The sequence below is a fragment of the Coffea arabica genome, chromosome 4e (genome assembly GCF_036785885.1).
Source record: "Coffea arabica cultivar ET-39 chromosome 4e, Coffea Arabica ET-39 HiFi, whole genome shotgun sequence".
Classification (NCBI taxonomy): domain Eukaryota; kingdom Viridiplantae; phylum Streptophyta; class Magnoliopsida; order Gentianales; family Rubiaceae; genus Coffea; species Coffea arabica.
In genome coordinates, this window is record NC_092317.1 from 6,057,237 (window position 1) to 6,074,430 (window position 17,194).

The 17,194-nt window shown below is 37.0% G+C and overlaps 3 protein-coding genes across 4 annotated transcripts; 1 reads left to right on the plus strand and 2 right to left on the minus strand.

Annotated features, from left to right (window-relative positions):
• Positions 1–5,018: 5,018 nt before the first annotated feature.
• LOC113742981 (oleosin G) lies at positions 5,019–5,750 on the minus strand. Its single transcript, XM_027271026.2, has one exon. The coding sequence runs from the start codon at positions 5,673–5,675 to the stop codon at positions 5,172–5,174; it is 504 nt and encodes a 167-aa protein (XP_027126827.2). The 5' UTR covers positions 5,676–5,750; the 3' UTR covers positions 5,019–5,171.
• Positions 5,751–6,497: 747 nt separating this feature from the next.
• Positions 6,498–9,315, minus strand: LOC113742028 (protein CHUP1, chloroplastic-like). The gene is made up of 4 exons (XM_027269710.2): positions 8,964–9,315; positions 8,753–8,817; positions 8,034–8,669; positions 6,498–7,661 (listed from the first exon to the last, which is right to left on the minus strand). The coding sequence occupies exons 1-4, from the start codon at positions 9,061–9,063 to the stop codon at positions 6,675–6,677; spliced, it is 1,788 nt and encodes a 595-aa protein (XP_027125511.1). The 5' UTR covers positions 9,064–9,315; the 3' UTR covers positions 6,498–6,674.
• A 770-nt stretch (positions 9,316–10,085) lies between these two features.
• LOC113743007 (uncharacterized) lies at positions 10,086–17,160 on the plus strand. 2 transcript variants are annotated; one of them, XM_027271062.2, is made up of 7 exons: positions 10,086–10,830; positions 12,562–12,696; positions 14,555–14,922; positions 15,095–15,839; positions 15,931–16,027; positions 16,111–16,165; positions 16,691–17,160. In XM_027271062.2, the coding sequence occupies exons 1-7, from the start codon at positions 10,305–10,307 to the stop codon at positions 16,751–16,753; spliced, it is 1,989 nt and encodes a 662-aa protein (XP_027126863.2). In that variant the 5' UTR covers positions 10,086–10,304; the 3' UTR covers positions 16,754–17,160. The 2 variants fall into 2 exon arrangements, with proteins under 2 accessions (XP_027126863.2, XP_027126864.2); XM_027271063.2 differs by having other exon boundaries at positions 10,087–10,830; positions 14,558–14,922.
• Positions 17,161–17,194: the final 34 nt, after the last annotated feature.

Genomic DNA, 17,194 nt, shown 5'->3' on the forward strand with positions numbered 1-17,194 from the left:
TCTCTTTCTCTTTTTCCCTAGAACAAATTAATATCCATGTGTATAAAATGTTTTCATTTTTGAGGGATGTGAACCTCTGAAATGTTTTGTAGTGGAAGGTTTCAAATTTTGTTTCCGTATTTGGTTCATCTCATACTCTTTATATTTAATTTCCTATACCACTGTCAATATTTATAATACTAAGGCCTTGATTTACTTGTTAAAGCTGAGACCCTAAAACCTATAGGTCCTGGTTCGAGTCTTATAATCATCAAACTGTGAGTCTGTTCCAACTTTATGTTGGTATGTATCCCACTAAATGTAGAGATTAATTGTAATTGTAATTAATTATGATCTCTTTGTAATCTTTTGTATTGTTCCCACTGTTGTGGGTTATTGTAATCTGATAGAAAAATGAAAAAAAAAAAAAAAGACTAAATAGTCTTTATTGGTCAAGTCTACTAATGATATTCTAGATTCGACACTTCAACTTTTTTTTTTTTTCATTTTTTTAAAATTTTGATGGAGCTGCAAAACTATGAAGTAGCCATTCAATCACTTACTTCCAACTCCATGAAGAGGCAAGTTATCTAGTTCATTCAACTCTTCCTTCATCCAAAGGAGATGAATTAGTACAAGATATCTTCCTTATTTGACCCGAATTCATTTCTTTAAAGGGGTTTAATTGATTAATCATTTCCAGAAGCAAGCTTAAGCCCTCCAATTAGCAAAAGTTTTGTGGTTTCTTTCAAATTGAGAAATTGTTAATTAGTCTACGCAGAGCATAATTACAGCCAATCTGGACCCCTACGAAACTTTGACTGAGTGAATATATGAGGTAGGGAAAAAAGGAAAAACCCATACAAGAAGTACATAAATACATAGGAAATTTTTCTCAAATTAGTTTGTCAATGAAGGTTGGTTGGACAAAGCATATTTTATAGATCGCTTGCACGAATATGCAGACATCATACATCAAGTCGATCCTTATGTATTGTATTATAACACTAATGATAGCCTATTTAATTTATCATGCATATAATAACAGACCTGAACTTAGTACACAAATTATTTATAGTATAGGAGGTAGTAGTCTTAGTGTCAAAAGAATTAAGGTAAGATTGTGAAGAGTATGAAGTCTTAGATAATTGGATTGGAGTGTTTAATTTCTAATCGCTGGTCCTGTTTGGATTGCAAATTTTCATTGAAAAATTTTTTAAATACGCTTTTCAAGTACCTTTTTACCTCATATATATCACATTGTTAAAACATATTTTTCTATAAATACTTCAAAAATTTGTAATCTAAAAGGGTGATTTTCCTTGCGTTGGGAAAAGATTAATCATTGGCGCATGAGGAATGAAGGGGAGTTAATATTGCTAACCATCTCCCAATTTTTCTTTTCTTTTTTTTTTTTTTTGAGAAATGCCCGAAATAGTGTTGATTAGCTACCTTTATTCCGTAGGGCTAGGCCAAAGGTTCGTTTCTCCTTTAAGACAATCATAGCCTCCACTCCAGCCATGGCCGGTGGCTGTAAATAATGAAGAAACAGCATAAGGAATGGAACCCAATTCTTTCCTTCATGTGTTTGTTTTTCGCTTTAGTTTTAGTTTATGAGAATGTGGTAGCTGGGGAAGGTAACTTTGCAAATAAATTAATACAGATAAAGTTAGCACCAATTCTGAGTATTTCCGTCTCTCTTGCCCAGTTCAGCTGGGTCTGCTCCTAGTTTAAAACCTTTCTCATCAAGCATCTTAATTAGTTCAATTGTTTCTACCACCACAACCCCCCCCCCCCCCCAAAAAAAAGTCTTGAAAATCCCATATATATACCAAAAAAAAAGGATTCGGAATAGGACTACAAACGAGTCGAATTTTGGCCTAATCGAACCAAGTTTTAACTTAGTTTTATCAAATTTGAACTCGACCTCTAGCTCGACGAGTTGCCAATTTAAAGTTCGAGTTCGAAAAAATAAAAAATAATTATTTTATTTTTTAAAAATAAATAAAATAATTTTTTCTTAATAAATAATAAAATATTAGGGATATATATGTAATTTTACTATTAAAAATAAATAAATAAATATATATATATACTCGAACTCGCAAGTCGGCTCGCGAACTAACGAGTTTAATATTTTTTGAACTCGAGTTCGAGTTTGAATTCAATTTGGCCTGTTCGAGCTTAATTCGAGCTCGATATTGATCGTACTCGAGTTGAGCTTAGATGCGAGCGCTCGCGAGCGACTTAATTTATTTGCAGCCCTAATTCGGAACTAAGTCATTGGCATTAGCTTTCTGGGGAGTGTATAGATGCCAAATTCCTGGGTACAATTTTTTGGCTTCCTTTTGAAACTCTTGAATTTACTAAAGGCCCCGGAATGATTTGACTTTTTACATGGATAGGGGTAGAAGATATTATTCTCAAAAAAGATATTATCCAAGGAGTTGAACTTCCACGTAGTAAATCAGGTTTCAAATTCTAACTGATAGGTTTGGGTATGGGAGGAAGTAAAAAAAAAAAAAAGAGTGGGAATAGGGGATGACTTTCCAAGCCGAAACGTTGTGCACTAGTCAATATTGTCTAGCAGAGACTTCAGCATTTCCAGCAGAACAACGAGCCCAAGACTTTGCCGCTATAAACTCCCCAAGGCTTGTTTTACTCATTCCTTGGGCTCTCAACTCCATTCATCCATCCTCAGTCATGCTCATTGAGCAGTAGCAGTCAACTGCACCGGAATTTTCCCCCATTTTTTTTCCTTAGGACATAAATTTGACAAAGTCCATGTTCAAAGTCCACGGATATTCTTTTATTTTTCTTTCCTTAGTTTCTCATATCTTAAAGAAATCTACCTAATTAATTGATCACCGACTAATTAACATAATTAATCATTATTTCAAGCATGGAAAAATGGTCTCATCAGCTTCATCTAGTTGAACATATCGTGATCTATGTATCTTGTGGTGCATTATTGAGATTCGTAATCAATCTTGAATATCAAGGTACAAAAATTTCAAAATCGACTTCTTCAACTTATAAAATCGCTTTTGATTAAAACTTAAAACCTAACCTGTTCTCCCCTGCTAGTCCAACATCCTCACGTTTTATGTAGTAAATCTTTGTGAGGTTTTAATTAAGCTATTCATTTTTAATTTATGATTTAAAAAATGTTAATAAGCCAAACTTACCCATAAATTTTACTTTGTGGGTCAACGGGATATGGTTATCTTCAACTTGGGACCTTATGATAACTGAGAGGCCGGTATTGAGCAATAAATCATCACAACCTGGCCATCCATGGCAGCTGATAGCTCTAGTAGTTTTGGATAATAAATTCGTACAAAATTGCAATGGAGTGTGTGCCAAAAATTGGAAGGTCTCCAAGGAAAAGGGAGAAAGAAGAAAGCAGGTGGTTGAGCAAAGAAGATTAAAGATGAGAATGGCTCATGTATTAATTATCTTTGAGAACTTGAGAAGGAATGACTCGGGCGTGTTTGGATACCAATTTTTTCGTTAAATAATATTTTTCTTATATCACAAACACGTTTTTTTTAGTTATCATTTTATTTTTTCAACTATTTTTTTTTATTTCACATGCATTATATCATAAAAATTATTTCAAATAATCTCCTGTCTAAACAAACCATTATTGATTGAATACGAATCCCAATGAACTTGCACACTTCACTAATTCTTTTGGTCCTTGTTGAGACACAAAATAAAGAAGAGGCAACCCAAGTTAAAAGGGAGAGAATGAATTTTGACGTTGTGTTTGGAAGAGGTAATTATGGTTGTTTTGGGAGGAGGGAAACAAAGGAAAAAGAAAAGGTTATGTTACTAATGTATGTGCTTTACACATTTATTCACTCATCTAAAATTCTTGATTTATATTAGATGGACTAAATTGGCATGAAAGGATATATATATATATATATATATAAATAAGTGCAAAATTGGCATATTTACGTTCCTTTTAGATGCTTACTCGAGAAATAACACCCTTAAATATGTAAATATCTATTTGACTGGAGAAAGAGAAAAAATACACAAGGGAGTCTTATTCAAATTTTCTCCAAGCACAAAAAAATGGTCCGGTCAGCTTCATTTAGTTGAACATTTCCTGGTCCTGTTGGAATATCTTGAAATACGTTGTTGAGGCTAGTAACCAATCTTGACTATCAATTTTCAAAATTGACTTCCTAAAATTTTTTCAAATTATGTGGGTTTACCGGGGCAATCTTTGCTATGAATATTTACCGTCAATTTAGTGCCTATCGCTTTTGATTAAAACCTGCAAGTCATAACATAAGCTGTTTTCTCTTGCTAGTCCAATATCCTTAAAATCAATAACAAAAATTGTTGTGTGTGATTTTTCCAGCTTGACTTGTGAAACAAGAAGTAAACCAAAGTTGACCACTTTATTTCGTGTGCATCCTACTTTAATACGTCCTCCTCAAACTCAACAAAGTAATTAAAATATGAAGGTACAACAGCTGCTGCAGGTCAACGGACGACAAGTTGTACGTAGGTCAAACAGACTTAGCTGCTGCAAATTGTTAAAGTCTTAATCTTGGATGCTTGGGACCTTTTATGATATACGTAGAAGAAGCCTAAGCAATAAATTTTCAGAACCTGCAGGCCATTAATGGTATAGTAGTTAGGGGATAAGAATTTCGTACAAAATTGCGAGAGAATAATCCTCCTTAAATATATATATGTGGTTTTATGTATTCATTCATCTGAAAGTCTTGATTTATATATATATAATGGCTGAAATTAACAGGACGAGGATCCCACCGACAATTTTATTTGTTGAACAATTAATATTCAGTTGCCCTCCATAGTTAAAGAGAGAAAAGTACGTTTTTCTCAGATCGTCTTTCTGCTTAGAACTCCCAAAAAAAAAAGAAAAAAAAAAAGAAAGATGAGGTGAAACTGGAGTCGAACTCAAGATCAAGCATCACACTACTCAAGATAGATTCGAGTCGTTTCCACCCTAGTTAACTCCAATTCTTCAATTAGTTTATGAACATGCAAACTTGGAAAGTATCGAAATTGCATTACACATATATATATATATATGACATCTCATTAATAATTAAAGAACAGAACAAGCTAGCCGAAAAACAACATCCTTTTTTTAAAAAAGCCAGTTTATTGCAAGTCCGGTTTGGCATTTTGCACTTGAATTTTCAAGCACCAGGAGCTGCATCCTTCACTTTACCCTGCAAATATCCACCATACTCTCTAGCATAATCCTTCACCTGACTTGCCGTATCCGCAATTCGGCTTCTTGCATAGTCAACCCGGTCCGAACCGGGCGGGTGGAAACCCCGAAAGTACCTATACAGCCAGGAAAAGGCCGCCATGGCTGCGACACCGAACCCGAAGAAAGAGAGCAATCCGGCGATGATCACGAAGAGAATTGATCCAGCCGGAACCCATATGGGGCTGGAGATTATAATCAAGGGAGCGAAGAAAACTAGGCCGAGAACCGTGGCGGTGAGAGTTAGGCCAGTGAGGAGAAGTAGAATGCCACCGGATATTACCAAGGTCAAGAACCCGATGAGCTGGGTTGAGTTGGGTGCATGCTCATGCATTTTACGGAGAAATAAGGTAGTGGCGCCGGCAGTGGAGGTGGTGGTTGGGCGCGGTGGCCTTTGGGGTTGGCCAGGGCTGGCTTGGTGGTCGGCCATGGTTGGAAAGTTGGAGTTGTTTGGAGAGGAGAAATTATCTTGATCGAGAGAGGCAGAGAGACAGGAAAATGGGAATGGGGTTAAAAGATCAAAGGAGGCGCTGGCTTGTGGGGGGTGACGTGGTCTGATGGGTCGCGACATGCAAGGGAACACGTGGAGGTATGGGGAGGAGTTTTCCTAGATGTGCTGTGGGAAGCGGGACTTTTTCTTTTTGGAATTATTTCTGTTTTGGAGATTCGAGGAATATGATCGTCTGTGGCCGGACTACTAGGACTTTCTGTTCTCAGCCGTTCGATTAAGCTGGCTAGATTTATTTTCCCACAGGAATTGTGGTTTAGTTACTTCAGCCCTTGAATGTATGAAACAGAGAGAAAAAGACGAAAGAACAAACTCAGGGTGGAATCAATCTTGCTGCCTTATTTGGCATCATTCATTGGGTAAATTATTAAGGGCACTGCAGCCGGCTTGGAACAGTTTCGTTTGTTTGAACAAAATGTAAATCCATTTTTAAATGTAACATAAATTTATAACTCTTTTATGTAAGTTTCACACATGACGTTAAAAATGACTTAAACTTGACATTTTTTTCAGAGCATGTCAAGGCTATCTTTAGGAATGGTAACAGTTCCTGCCCCTAATTCATGATTCAGTTTCCAGCAATGCTTCCCTTCTCAGACTCTCTTGTTGCAGGCATTACTATTCCTTTTCTTGCGAGTGGTGAACATATTGATTTTCTGTGATTGTGGTAATTTTGGCGATAATAATTAGTTGTCAATCTTCAGCATTGGAAACTTAGGAGATTGATGGAGTAACACAATCTCGTAGCAGCAATAAAAACATGTAAAATATGTTGTTATATGGGAAAATGGCAGTCAGGGATGTATAGCTGTACTTATGTATGAATACAGGTGTTTCTATGCTTGTGTGCGCACATTTATTCTCATGATAAGTATAACTAGTTTGAGCCTAAGTACCGATCCTGAACTCTGAAGAGCTTGACTATCCTGAAGCAAAGAGAGGTCTGAAATGAAAAAGTATCAGAGAGAGGACAATAATGATTGCTGCTATCAGATTCACTACTACACTAAACTTGCTGGCAGCTGAAGCTGCACAAGGCATTGCTTGACTCAGACATTCTGCCCGAACTGCCTCTTTCCTGACTACTGTAGTTTCGATCGTGTCTTGATTACCTAGGACAGTGGAAGCTTCACGGCCTTCAGAATTGACATTTGATGATGGAATCTCACTATTGTTTCCCTCCAAAATTTCATCTCTGCCGGAGCTAGTTTTCATATCTGAGCAATAGTCATTGAAATTGTCAGCATTCTTTTGACCATTATCTGATATTCCCTGATCTGATTCTGGGCTATCATCATATATGTATCTAACTGAAGTTATCGCATCATTGAAGGAAACTCTTCTTACACGTCGAACCGCTGGCGTCTCAGGGGAATTGGAGTCTACTCCCTTCTTCTGTAATGGGATGAGTAACCCTCTCTCTCCTCTATTCCTTAAGCCTAATATGCTTGATGGAATGGATGAAGTGGAAAATCTTCTAATTTTGCCTGCCTTGCTTGGAAAAGACCAGCTTTCTGATGCATTATCAGTTGAACCATCCCTTCTCCTTCCCCATCTCTTGATGTTTTGCAGGAAGCCTTTTTTCTTGTTCTTAGTATTTTCACTACTAGAAGAACTTGTGGTTGTGGAATTGCTAATTTCATCACTCTCAGCTGAGGATATTCCAGAGGATAAGCTATCAGACCGTAAATCTGATCTCCTGCAGACATTTGGCTTTATTTTCTTCGGTGATGGGCTACAATGGTCCCCGAGTTCAAACCTCAGGCAGGTACTCAGCCATCGCTGATAAACCAGTTCTTCAAGAATGCTGAGCCTGTCGTTATGCAGCTTGTCAACTTGTTCCGTCAGATTCTTATTGACAGTCTTCAGTCTACTTATTTCTTCCTTATACTTGGCTGCAAGTTTATGCTGCAACATAAGATACATCATTCCTCGGTATGATAAATATTTGTGCAAATTGAGATTCAGGCAGGTAGAAGATAAATCATTCTTCAATATGTTAAATACAGAATTGTGCAATTTAAGATTTCAGACGGGCAGAATACTTAGCATTCGAAAGATGGATGGTGCACATACAAACTTGATTACAACTATCATGCAACAATTCTAATTATTTATGAAGAATTGGAGATTTCTTTTTCCGTAGTAGTTTGATGACATGCTGATCAGACTATGGTATAATACCGAGTGAAACTTTTGGGTGATTTCTCAGGGAAATTTCAAAACAGCTAGCATAAGAAGAGAATGCAGCATATATATTGCTGTTGACATTTGCAATACCTCTGTCATGGTAGAAAGTTCGGCAAACTTGGAATTTGCAGCACTCAATTTGACAACCAACTCCTTTTTCTCTAGCTGAAGCTGGATGTTCATTCTCTTTACCTCCAACGCTTTCAACTCCACAACTTTAATAGCTTTGAGATTCTCCTTGGATTCTTCCTTTGCATGAAAGCCCGAAACTTGTTCCTTTAACATGAGTAATTGTTCCTTCATTTGACCTGAATCAAGTTCCAATTGCCCCTGCAGCTCTAGCATGATAAGTTCTGCACTTTCTAGCTGCTCTGCAGCCAACTGATTCAGTTTCACCTCTTCATAAAGTTTTTTCTTTTCATCCTGCAATTTGTTGATCGTCTCCCGAAGCATGTTAATCTCTGATGTTCTGTCATTTAATTGCTTCTGCAGCAGAGCTATTCTTGATTGCTGCTCCTTCAGGCAATATAACTCGAGTAATCTCATTTCCAGGCTCTCTCTCATTTTCTCCTTTTCCTTCACTACATTCTTCAAGATATCAATTTCGCTGACATTTACCCTTCCATTCTCCTGTACAGAAAACTCGAGACTTTTTGCATTCAATCGATTTACTGATTTACTTTTGCAAGTTTCTTCCTGCTCTTCTTTCTTCTCCCTCGGATCAACCTGCATGCAACGGGTAAATTTCTCTTTAGTATTTTCACCAAGAATGGATGAGGAAAAGATCAAGAAAGGAAGAATTTTGGTACATGGGATTCTTCAGATTTGCCATTCTCCTCAGCTTGCTCTTCATCAAAGCTCACTTTCCCGAGCTCTAAAAATTACAAAAAAAAAAAAAAGAAGGAAGAAGAATTAGAAAAGGACAGAAGGCAATCAACAAGAACTTTAACAAGTTGAAATGATGTAGAAATTCCAGATAGAATAAAAATAAAAATAAAAATAAAACCAGCAATAAGCTACCTCCTGAAGTGCTTGGCTTTCTTGAACGCTTGTTGGTAATCTGACAAACTTTAACAGCCGAAACTAATGCTACTATAAGAAATCCTGCCCTAAGTATCATAGAAATTCTGGGAGTAAAGTGTCAAAGCAGCTCAAGCAGAAGCTGAACATGGCCGCTTAGACCTGCAAAAATCTCGGTTCATATGTCACACTTCATAGATAATCCAAATCTTTTGCTGTTATTTGTTGGCACAAAAATCTCTTCACCAAGGCCCAAGCGGCAGTTGATTTTTCTCCAACTTGAAGACAGCAGCAATTAATGGTGCCATTTATTGCAAGTAGAACCATGGAGATTAGAGAGAAGAAGTTGAATTGCCTAGGTGAAAAATTGGAATCACATAAATAGTTTTTATTGGAGGATTTGTGGATTAAACTATTTGTCTGTTATTAACATCAAGGATAAAATCAGGGTGACATCAATTGTTGTTGTTGTCAATAGAACAAAAAGACAAATCATCTCGTGGGACAAAATTTTTTCAGAATATTTATCAAAGGACAACAGGCCAATTTGTCCTTTGTTAAAGTTCAAAAAAGAATAAAGGAAGAAATTGACAATTTTCTTATGAAAATTGACACGGCTCATACACTTGAGCAGATGGAAATTAAAAAAATATCCAGCATCACATCGCATTATTCCACAAACTACTTTTCAATATGTGAGTTACAATCTATATAAAAACTGATTATCCAAAATCAAAATTTAAAATCAGTTAAAATAATCTATCGAGAACAAATTCATAATGTGGTACTCAATTTTGAAAAGTTGTTATGTACTCTTTTTTTTTTTTTTGGTAATAAAAATGATAATTTTATTGATTTAAAAAATAGCACTCATGGCATTTAAAATCATAAGCTATTGTTTGGAAAAATACTTCGTGGTCTTTTTAAATGACATAAAATTTTATTTTGTTTCATACAATTAGATGTATTTAAACTTTGGTTCTTCAAAAAAATCTAATAATTTTTTTTCAGAAATTAATTATTCCACATTTTTTTGAAATTGCCATTTACTTTTGATTAGGTTTATTTTGGTGAGACTTGATACAAAATTTGACCTTGCCACGTCAGTCAAAAAGTATTCTCCTCCAAGCATAAACAAGTAAAACAAATTCCTCTCAATCTCCACTGCAGTCCTGTTCATGAAAACCCCACTGCCATTCTGCCAATGGTGCCCTTCCTCTTCTAGCACTAATCAAAACCCTCCATGTCTAAAATGGTCAATTCACCTCCAGAGCAGCTATCTATAAAACCCTATCATCTTGCTCTCACGCAAACCGAGAAAAACTGAATTTCCCTCCGGAAATGGACCCGCGTCGATACTCCCGGGTCATCGATCCGAAAGTCCGCCAAGTAGGCTTCTGTCCACGTTCAGGCCAGGTCCAAAACCAATCCGGCCCGTCAACATCGCCACCGGTTTCCGACATCTCTCCTTCGAGCAACTCCTTATCTCCAGTCATGATTCCTCCGCCGCGTCATCCATCAGATGCCGCGTCACGTGCGGTGAACGTACCTGCTGCCGCTACGACGCCGTTGAGGCCACGTAGGCCTTCTTTTGATGATCCTAATAATAATTCAAGTAGCACTGAGCAGTTAGTTGTCAGCAGTTACAATCCCGACGAGTCTGTTCTCGGAACCTCCCCGCCGTTTAGCGGCATCGGCGACGACAGAGATGGAGATGCCGAGAGTGAATTCTCTGACAATTCGGTGAATTGGATTCGGCAAAATGATTCTGGTAGGTTTCCTTTGTCGTTGGCACCTGACGGTCGGTTTGATTCAGCGGCAGCGAAAGAGAAGCAGTCGAAGAAGCCTCAAGTAGGATCTAGAAAAGGTAAATGCACGGTAGTTATATCTAGTGCTATGAATTTTTGTTTGAAAATTATGTATGGAAGACTTAGTAGAATTTTTTCTTTTTTAAGTCTATTCTGCTTCATTTTGCACGTAAAGATGACTTTTTTCTTTTATTTTTATAGCTTTTGCATGTGTATATGAAGCTTGGTGCTCTGTCTGTTGATTAGTAACTTTACTGGAAAGGCATTAGAATTAGCTGAATTTTGCAAACGTTTGAAGTTTTTTTTTTGGGTCAATTTTGGGTTTGAATTTTGAAAATGCTGACTGCGAAATTAATTTTATATTCATCTGTATCTGTTGAAAAGATGTCCAAAATGTGTGCTTTTTCGTAAACTATTCTGCATATTGCAACCAGAATGTGAAGTTGCTATTTATGTTGAGTATTTGTGTTCTTATGCTGGTGCAAAAAGAGGTGGGAAAAAGGAAATATAGAAGTTTGTCTAAATCGATATTGGCATTTACGTCTATTCACTTGAAAACTTGTTTGGTCAATCAGGAAAGAGTTTTGTGTTTGGAATACTTTAGAGGTGTCATGACACCAACAGATTGGCTGAATTGATTTATGAGATTTCTGGAAGACTTTGAGGGCAGAAATAGTTAATCACAGAACTGTTTCACAAATGAGTTGCATTCTTCTCCTGACAACTTACACACAGGTTCTGTGTTGGTAATTTTGTTAATGTCTTAGCGTAACATTTGTTTGATTGTAAGGAACTTCCTTTGCGGTTAAGTTCATTCAGATAAATTGAACAATATTAGTGTGGCCTGTATCAGATAGAGATGCATTGGTACTGATCTTAGAGATCATTGAATACATCCCAGGAGGGGTTGTGCGCAGTTTTTTTCCCCTCTTTTCTCTTTTCTTTCCTATTGATTGTCAAAAAAAGAAGCATGAAAAAGAGAATGACAGATGTTCGTTTTCCTCTACAGTATTGCTATACTGTAGGACCCTATAATACGAGATACGTACAAGCATGGCGTGGCAAAATTATCTTTCGAAATTTACCCATCCATATTCAAGTTCGTTGTCTTTTGTTGACCCCACCCGTCACAGACATCCTCAGAAAACCACCACCTTTCCCAGATCACCAAATTATGACCAACGGCGGCACCACATTACAAACAACATAACACAACATCACTATCACACCAGTTGGTGGCCAGAGATTGGGGAGCAAAACAAAGTAAGAATAAATGAGAATGGCTGAAGGCTTGAAGCAGGGGAGGGGCTAGGGGAAAGGGAGGAGATAGATAACTCAGGGGAGGGAGTAAAAGTGAAAGGTATGAGGAATGGGAGGAGGAAAGAAGAAGAGATGGCGATGGTTCAGCGATACAAGGGGAACTTTTAGCGGTAAGCGACATAAGAGGAGAGATAAAAGGGTAAAAGAGAGAAAGGAATTATTGGGTGGGTTAGTTTCCTAGTTTTCTGAACATCATACTAGAGTCATGTTTACATAAGTTGTATAGTATATCTTTATTTTACTAGGCCCCAGTGGAAAATATATATTTGAGAGGCTTCTATTGGCATGTTATTCTGACATAGTATGCCACATGAAAATATTGCTCACAATTGAAGATTTTCTTAGTCCCTCATCGATATTATCGATTGTGAAATCCACGATTTTCTGAGTCCCTCATCAATATTATCGTTTGTGAAATCCACCGAAATTTATAGCATTTATAGAAATTCTAACAATGTTTTGTTGGCCAGAAAGAGGTGGAGGACAAACTGCAGAAGTCCGGAATGACTTGCCATCAGAATCAAAGCCGTTGAAAGAGAAGACCTCAAAAGCTGCAAGGCGTGCCCTGCAGGAAGCTCAACGTGCTGTTAAAGCTGCTGCAAAAGGTTCATCCACTGAAATTCCTGTCTTTCTTTGGGAACCTTAAACAAAATAAGTTATTTCTTAGGCACCCTTAAAAGATTTTTTTTTTTTTTTGGTTTTTTTTTTGGGGGGGGGGGGGGGGGGAAGGGGGGGAGATTACCTATTAGCAGTTGGCAACTTGAAATTCTTCAAGATAATGAAGTTTGTTGGCATTGGTTTGATGCTGTACCTGTTTCTAAATAGTGGTTTATGAAGTGGACATATGTCTGCTGGACTGAACTTTTACTATTATGAGTTTCATTATTTTGAGATCTACTTTTAGGTCAGCTTGTTGCATGATAATATCAAATTTGTTAATGTCTTTTTGCAGTTTGTGTCAATTAATTCTTTCTCTCTTGTGTGTGTTTGTCCAGAATGCAAGTGCACAAATGGTTAATAACTTAAGCAACTTAGTTTTTGGGAGGAATATTTTCCTGTATCCAATGTGTTGGTCGTCTTTTTAGGATGTTTTATCTTGTCCCTGTCTTAATGAAGATTGTAATCTACAGCTATATGATTTCCAGCAAGCAATTGCCTTTATTTTCATATTCTTGTCAAAATTATTAAGTTTCCTCACTGAATAATAAATTCTGTTCAGATCTAAGCAAAGATTGTTAATGCTTCTTGGCATTACCATTCAGTAGATTGTTTTCCATGTTCATCCAACTTCAAATTTCGTCTTTCAGATAACTGATACGCCACTATCCAACTATATTAGGATGTTATATGAACTTGGCTATGGGTATATCAATTCCTTTTCTTTGGTGTTTACTCAAACTGAATTCATATAAAAGCTTTGCAAACTTCATATACTTAAGAAGAATAAAGAATTTGCCTTGTTCATATTCATGATTGTCATGCTAAGGATACTACCAAATGTAAACTCCAGAGTATATTAATGGTTAAGTTCCATGTTTGTATATAGGCATGCAAGGTAAGAAACATACTTTGTTAAATACATTTGAAACTATTTTATTATATTTCCTTCTGGTGGGCATTAGATCTCTCTCTCTCTCACACGCACGCACGCACTGCAAAGAGGTACTCTTAAAGTTGATCATCAAAATTGCAATATTACTAATAGTTTATCGTCACAACAGGTTCCCTTTCTAATCTTTTTTAGAGGAGTGATCTCCTAGAGGCTTTATTGTGTCGTATCTGTAGCAATCAGTGAGGAGAAATTTAAGGGCTTGTTGTTCAGTAACTGCAAGTTGGAGATGGCGGATGGAGTGTTTGGAGGACTGGATTTACTTTTGCTTTTGCTTTTCCTTCTTATCCTTCATTTTCTTTTTCATTTTGTCTATATTTTTTTTAAAACCAAAAAAAAAAAAAGATTTTTCCCCTACTTGTAAAATGAAATGATTTGCGGGAAAACACTAGGGACTTAATACTTGGGGGCATGCATATTTATGTTTTGTTTGGCTGGTAGTTCATCTTATGTTTATGTCTTGTTTGGCTGATAGTTGATTGGTTACTGCACAATTCTGCCTGGTTTTTTTGGTTCATTTCTCTTAGGGAAGAAGAGTCAAAGCAGGTTGTTAGGTCCTGCATCACTCTAAAGATTGAACTTTTTCAAATGGTTTTTCTTCTTATCTAGCCTGATGCAATCCACGGAAAAGTTGGCCCTGGCTACTTTCTGGTCCTCTGTCCTTGTGTTGATTTCATTTCTATTAGACATTTGCAAAGCAAGCAAAGGATGAAATCTTCTGTGTTAGGAATTCTGCTGAATGGCTTACTCATGACTGTTAACTCTCTCTATACCTAATCTCTTCAAGTTAAGTTGTGTCTAAATTAGAAATGCTAGTATGTTATATCTTTGTAATGGATCTTTTGCCTAAATAGCAGCTGGTGGAAATAAATCAAAAGCTGCATCATTGTCAGCACACGAACAAACTGATAAAGCAGTGAAGCTGCCTTTACAAAGGAAAGATGACGGGCCTGTCACATCTTCTGCAGCTGTTTCTGAGAGGAGAGGAGGTGAGCGACCACCTGAGAAAGATCGAAAAAAAGATGCTCCTGCCCCACGCATGCAATTTGATGATAAGAACCGTGTTGAAAAGGCTAAAAAGCGTTCAGTAGTTAAGCAAACTGAAGCTAGAAATAGAGTTGAACTCTTTCGTCATTTGCCTCAATATGAACATGGTACTCAGCTTCCGGATCTCGAGTCAAAGTTTTTTCAACTTGACCCTATGCATCCCTCCATCTACAAGGTATTTCTCTTGTTATGCAAAACTAATTTTCTGATTACCTTTTCTGTTATGTTTGTTATGGTTGTCTAGTAATGAGTTTGCGATGGTAAATAAGAATCATGGAAACAGTTTACTGCAGCAGCCAATGGACAGTTATATGGCCATCAAAATAAAATTATTTCTTCTTTGTCAGGTTGGACTACAATACCTTGCTGGAGATATACGTGGGGGAAATGCACGTTGTGTTGCCATGCTACAAGCATTTTCAGAAGCAATTAAAGACTACTACACACCCCCCGAAAAAACCCTTACTAGGGATTTAACTGCAAAAGTGAATAACTTTGTTTCATTTTTGATCGAGTGCAGACCCCTTTCAATCAGTATGGGTAATGCGATTAGGTTTCTCAAGTCTCGAATAGCCAAGCTACCAATAACTCTATCTGAGGCAGAAGCAAAATCCTCCCTGTGTTCAGATATTGAACGTTTTATTAATGAGAAGATAGTAATTGCTGAAAAAGTGATTGTTGAACATGCAGTAACGAAAATCCAGGATGGTGATGTTCTTCTCACATATGGCTCATCTGCTGTTGTTGAAATGGTTATATTGCATGCTCATAAGCTTGGGAAACAATTTCGTGTGGTGATAGTAGACTCTCGTCCTAGGTTTGAAGGCCAAGCTTTACTTCGGAAGCTGGTGAAGATTGGTGTTAGTTGTACATACACACATATAAATGCTGTTTCTTATATTATGCGTGAAGTTACAAGAGTGTTTTTGGGGGCTGCATCTGTTTTCTCAAATGGTACTGTATATTCAAGAGTTGGAACTGCTTGTGTTGCCATGGTTGCTCATGCATTTCATGTTCCAGTTCTGGTTTGTTGTGAAGCATACAAGTTTCATGAGAGAGTGCTGCTTGATTCAATTTGTTCAAATGAACTTGGTATGCCACTGCTTCTTTTGTTCCAGCTTCCATCTTGCTTCGGAAACTATGCTCTGCATTTGACTTTTTATGCGTATTTTAATATGTATAGGTGATCCAGATGCAATTTCTAAGGTTCCTGGAAGAATGGATATCAACTCTTTGCATGATGGGACTAATAAAGAAAATTTGCAGCATTTGAATTTGATGTAAGTTTTGGATTTATTATGGAAGTAGGAGTACAATAAGGATTTGATTCTGAAATTGCTTGCTTTGGGTGCAATCATCACAGGTATGATGCTACTCCACCAGATTACATCTCAATGATTGTTACAGAGTATGGAATGGTAAGTCATGATGTAAGTTACGATTTGATTTTGTAGGTCACACACATTGTAAATCTAGAAAAACTGGTTCCCCCTTTTAATCACTATTAATTTAGTTGTGATGAAAAACAAGTGCTTGTATATTTTTAGGATTAAAAAGAACCACCTTTATTTTTTGGGCCATTCAGATGGATGAGTCTACAGTGTCACTGAATGTATTCTAAAACATCAAATCACAACGAGGAATTGGAAACCTGCTACTCGAAAAGATTGGGGAAAGTGTGAACCATATCGACCATTTAAGTGGAAGAACATCACATTCACTCCTTTGGATGTGGTTTGAATGGATAATTGGCCTGTGGCTTGTGCGCAGTTTCCTTCGCTTTCAAATTTTAATTATTTAGGATGGATTAAGACATACTTAAACTTCTGCTCTAACATGAACACAACATTGCTACAGATGCTGTTTACGGTTAACTGGGTAAAAATTGTTACTAGGGTTTGTTATTTACTGTATGTACTGTGATATTTGGTTATTTTCTACAGATCCCAACAACCAGTGTACCTGTGATCGTCCGCGAGTACGGGAGAGAGCACCTATTGATATAGAGCACAGAGAAATTGACGCTGGCTGCATTTTGGCAAAATGTGCAGAGGTTTTGGTCCTGCTTTGCACTGTTAACATATATTAGGTTTAAAGGATGCCAAAGTACACCAAAATTTTCATCTTCTTTTGTTTTTCCAACATGTGGGGCCTTTGGTAAGTGAGGTGTCATATATTATTGTCAGTAAGTAGGCAAAGGTGTTCATGTGGTACACTTGGGGACGCTGCAATCAATTTGCCTAATCCGGCAATTTTGTGAAACCATCGTTGTATTGGTACAGTGTCAAGTAGAACATTCCTTTGGCTTAATATGCTTATTCTGTTCTAATTCGCTTCAATCTGGGGGCCTCAATTAATTAGTTTGCGGAAAGTAATAAATGGTATTCTGTTTTTAACAGATACATTTTTGTTCTGTTGCAATATTGTGAGATATGTTGGAAATGTGA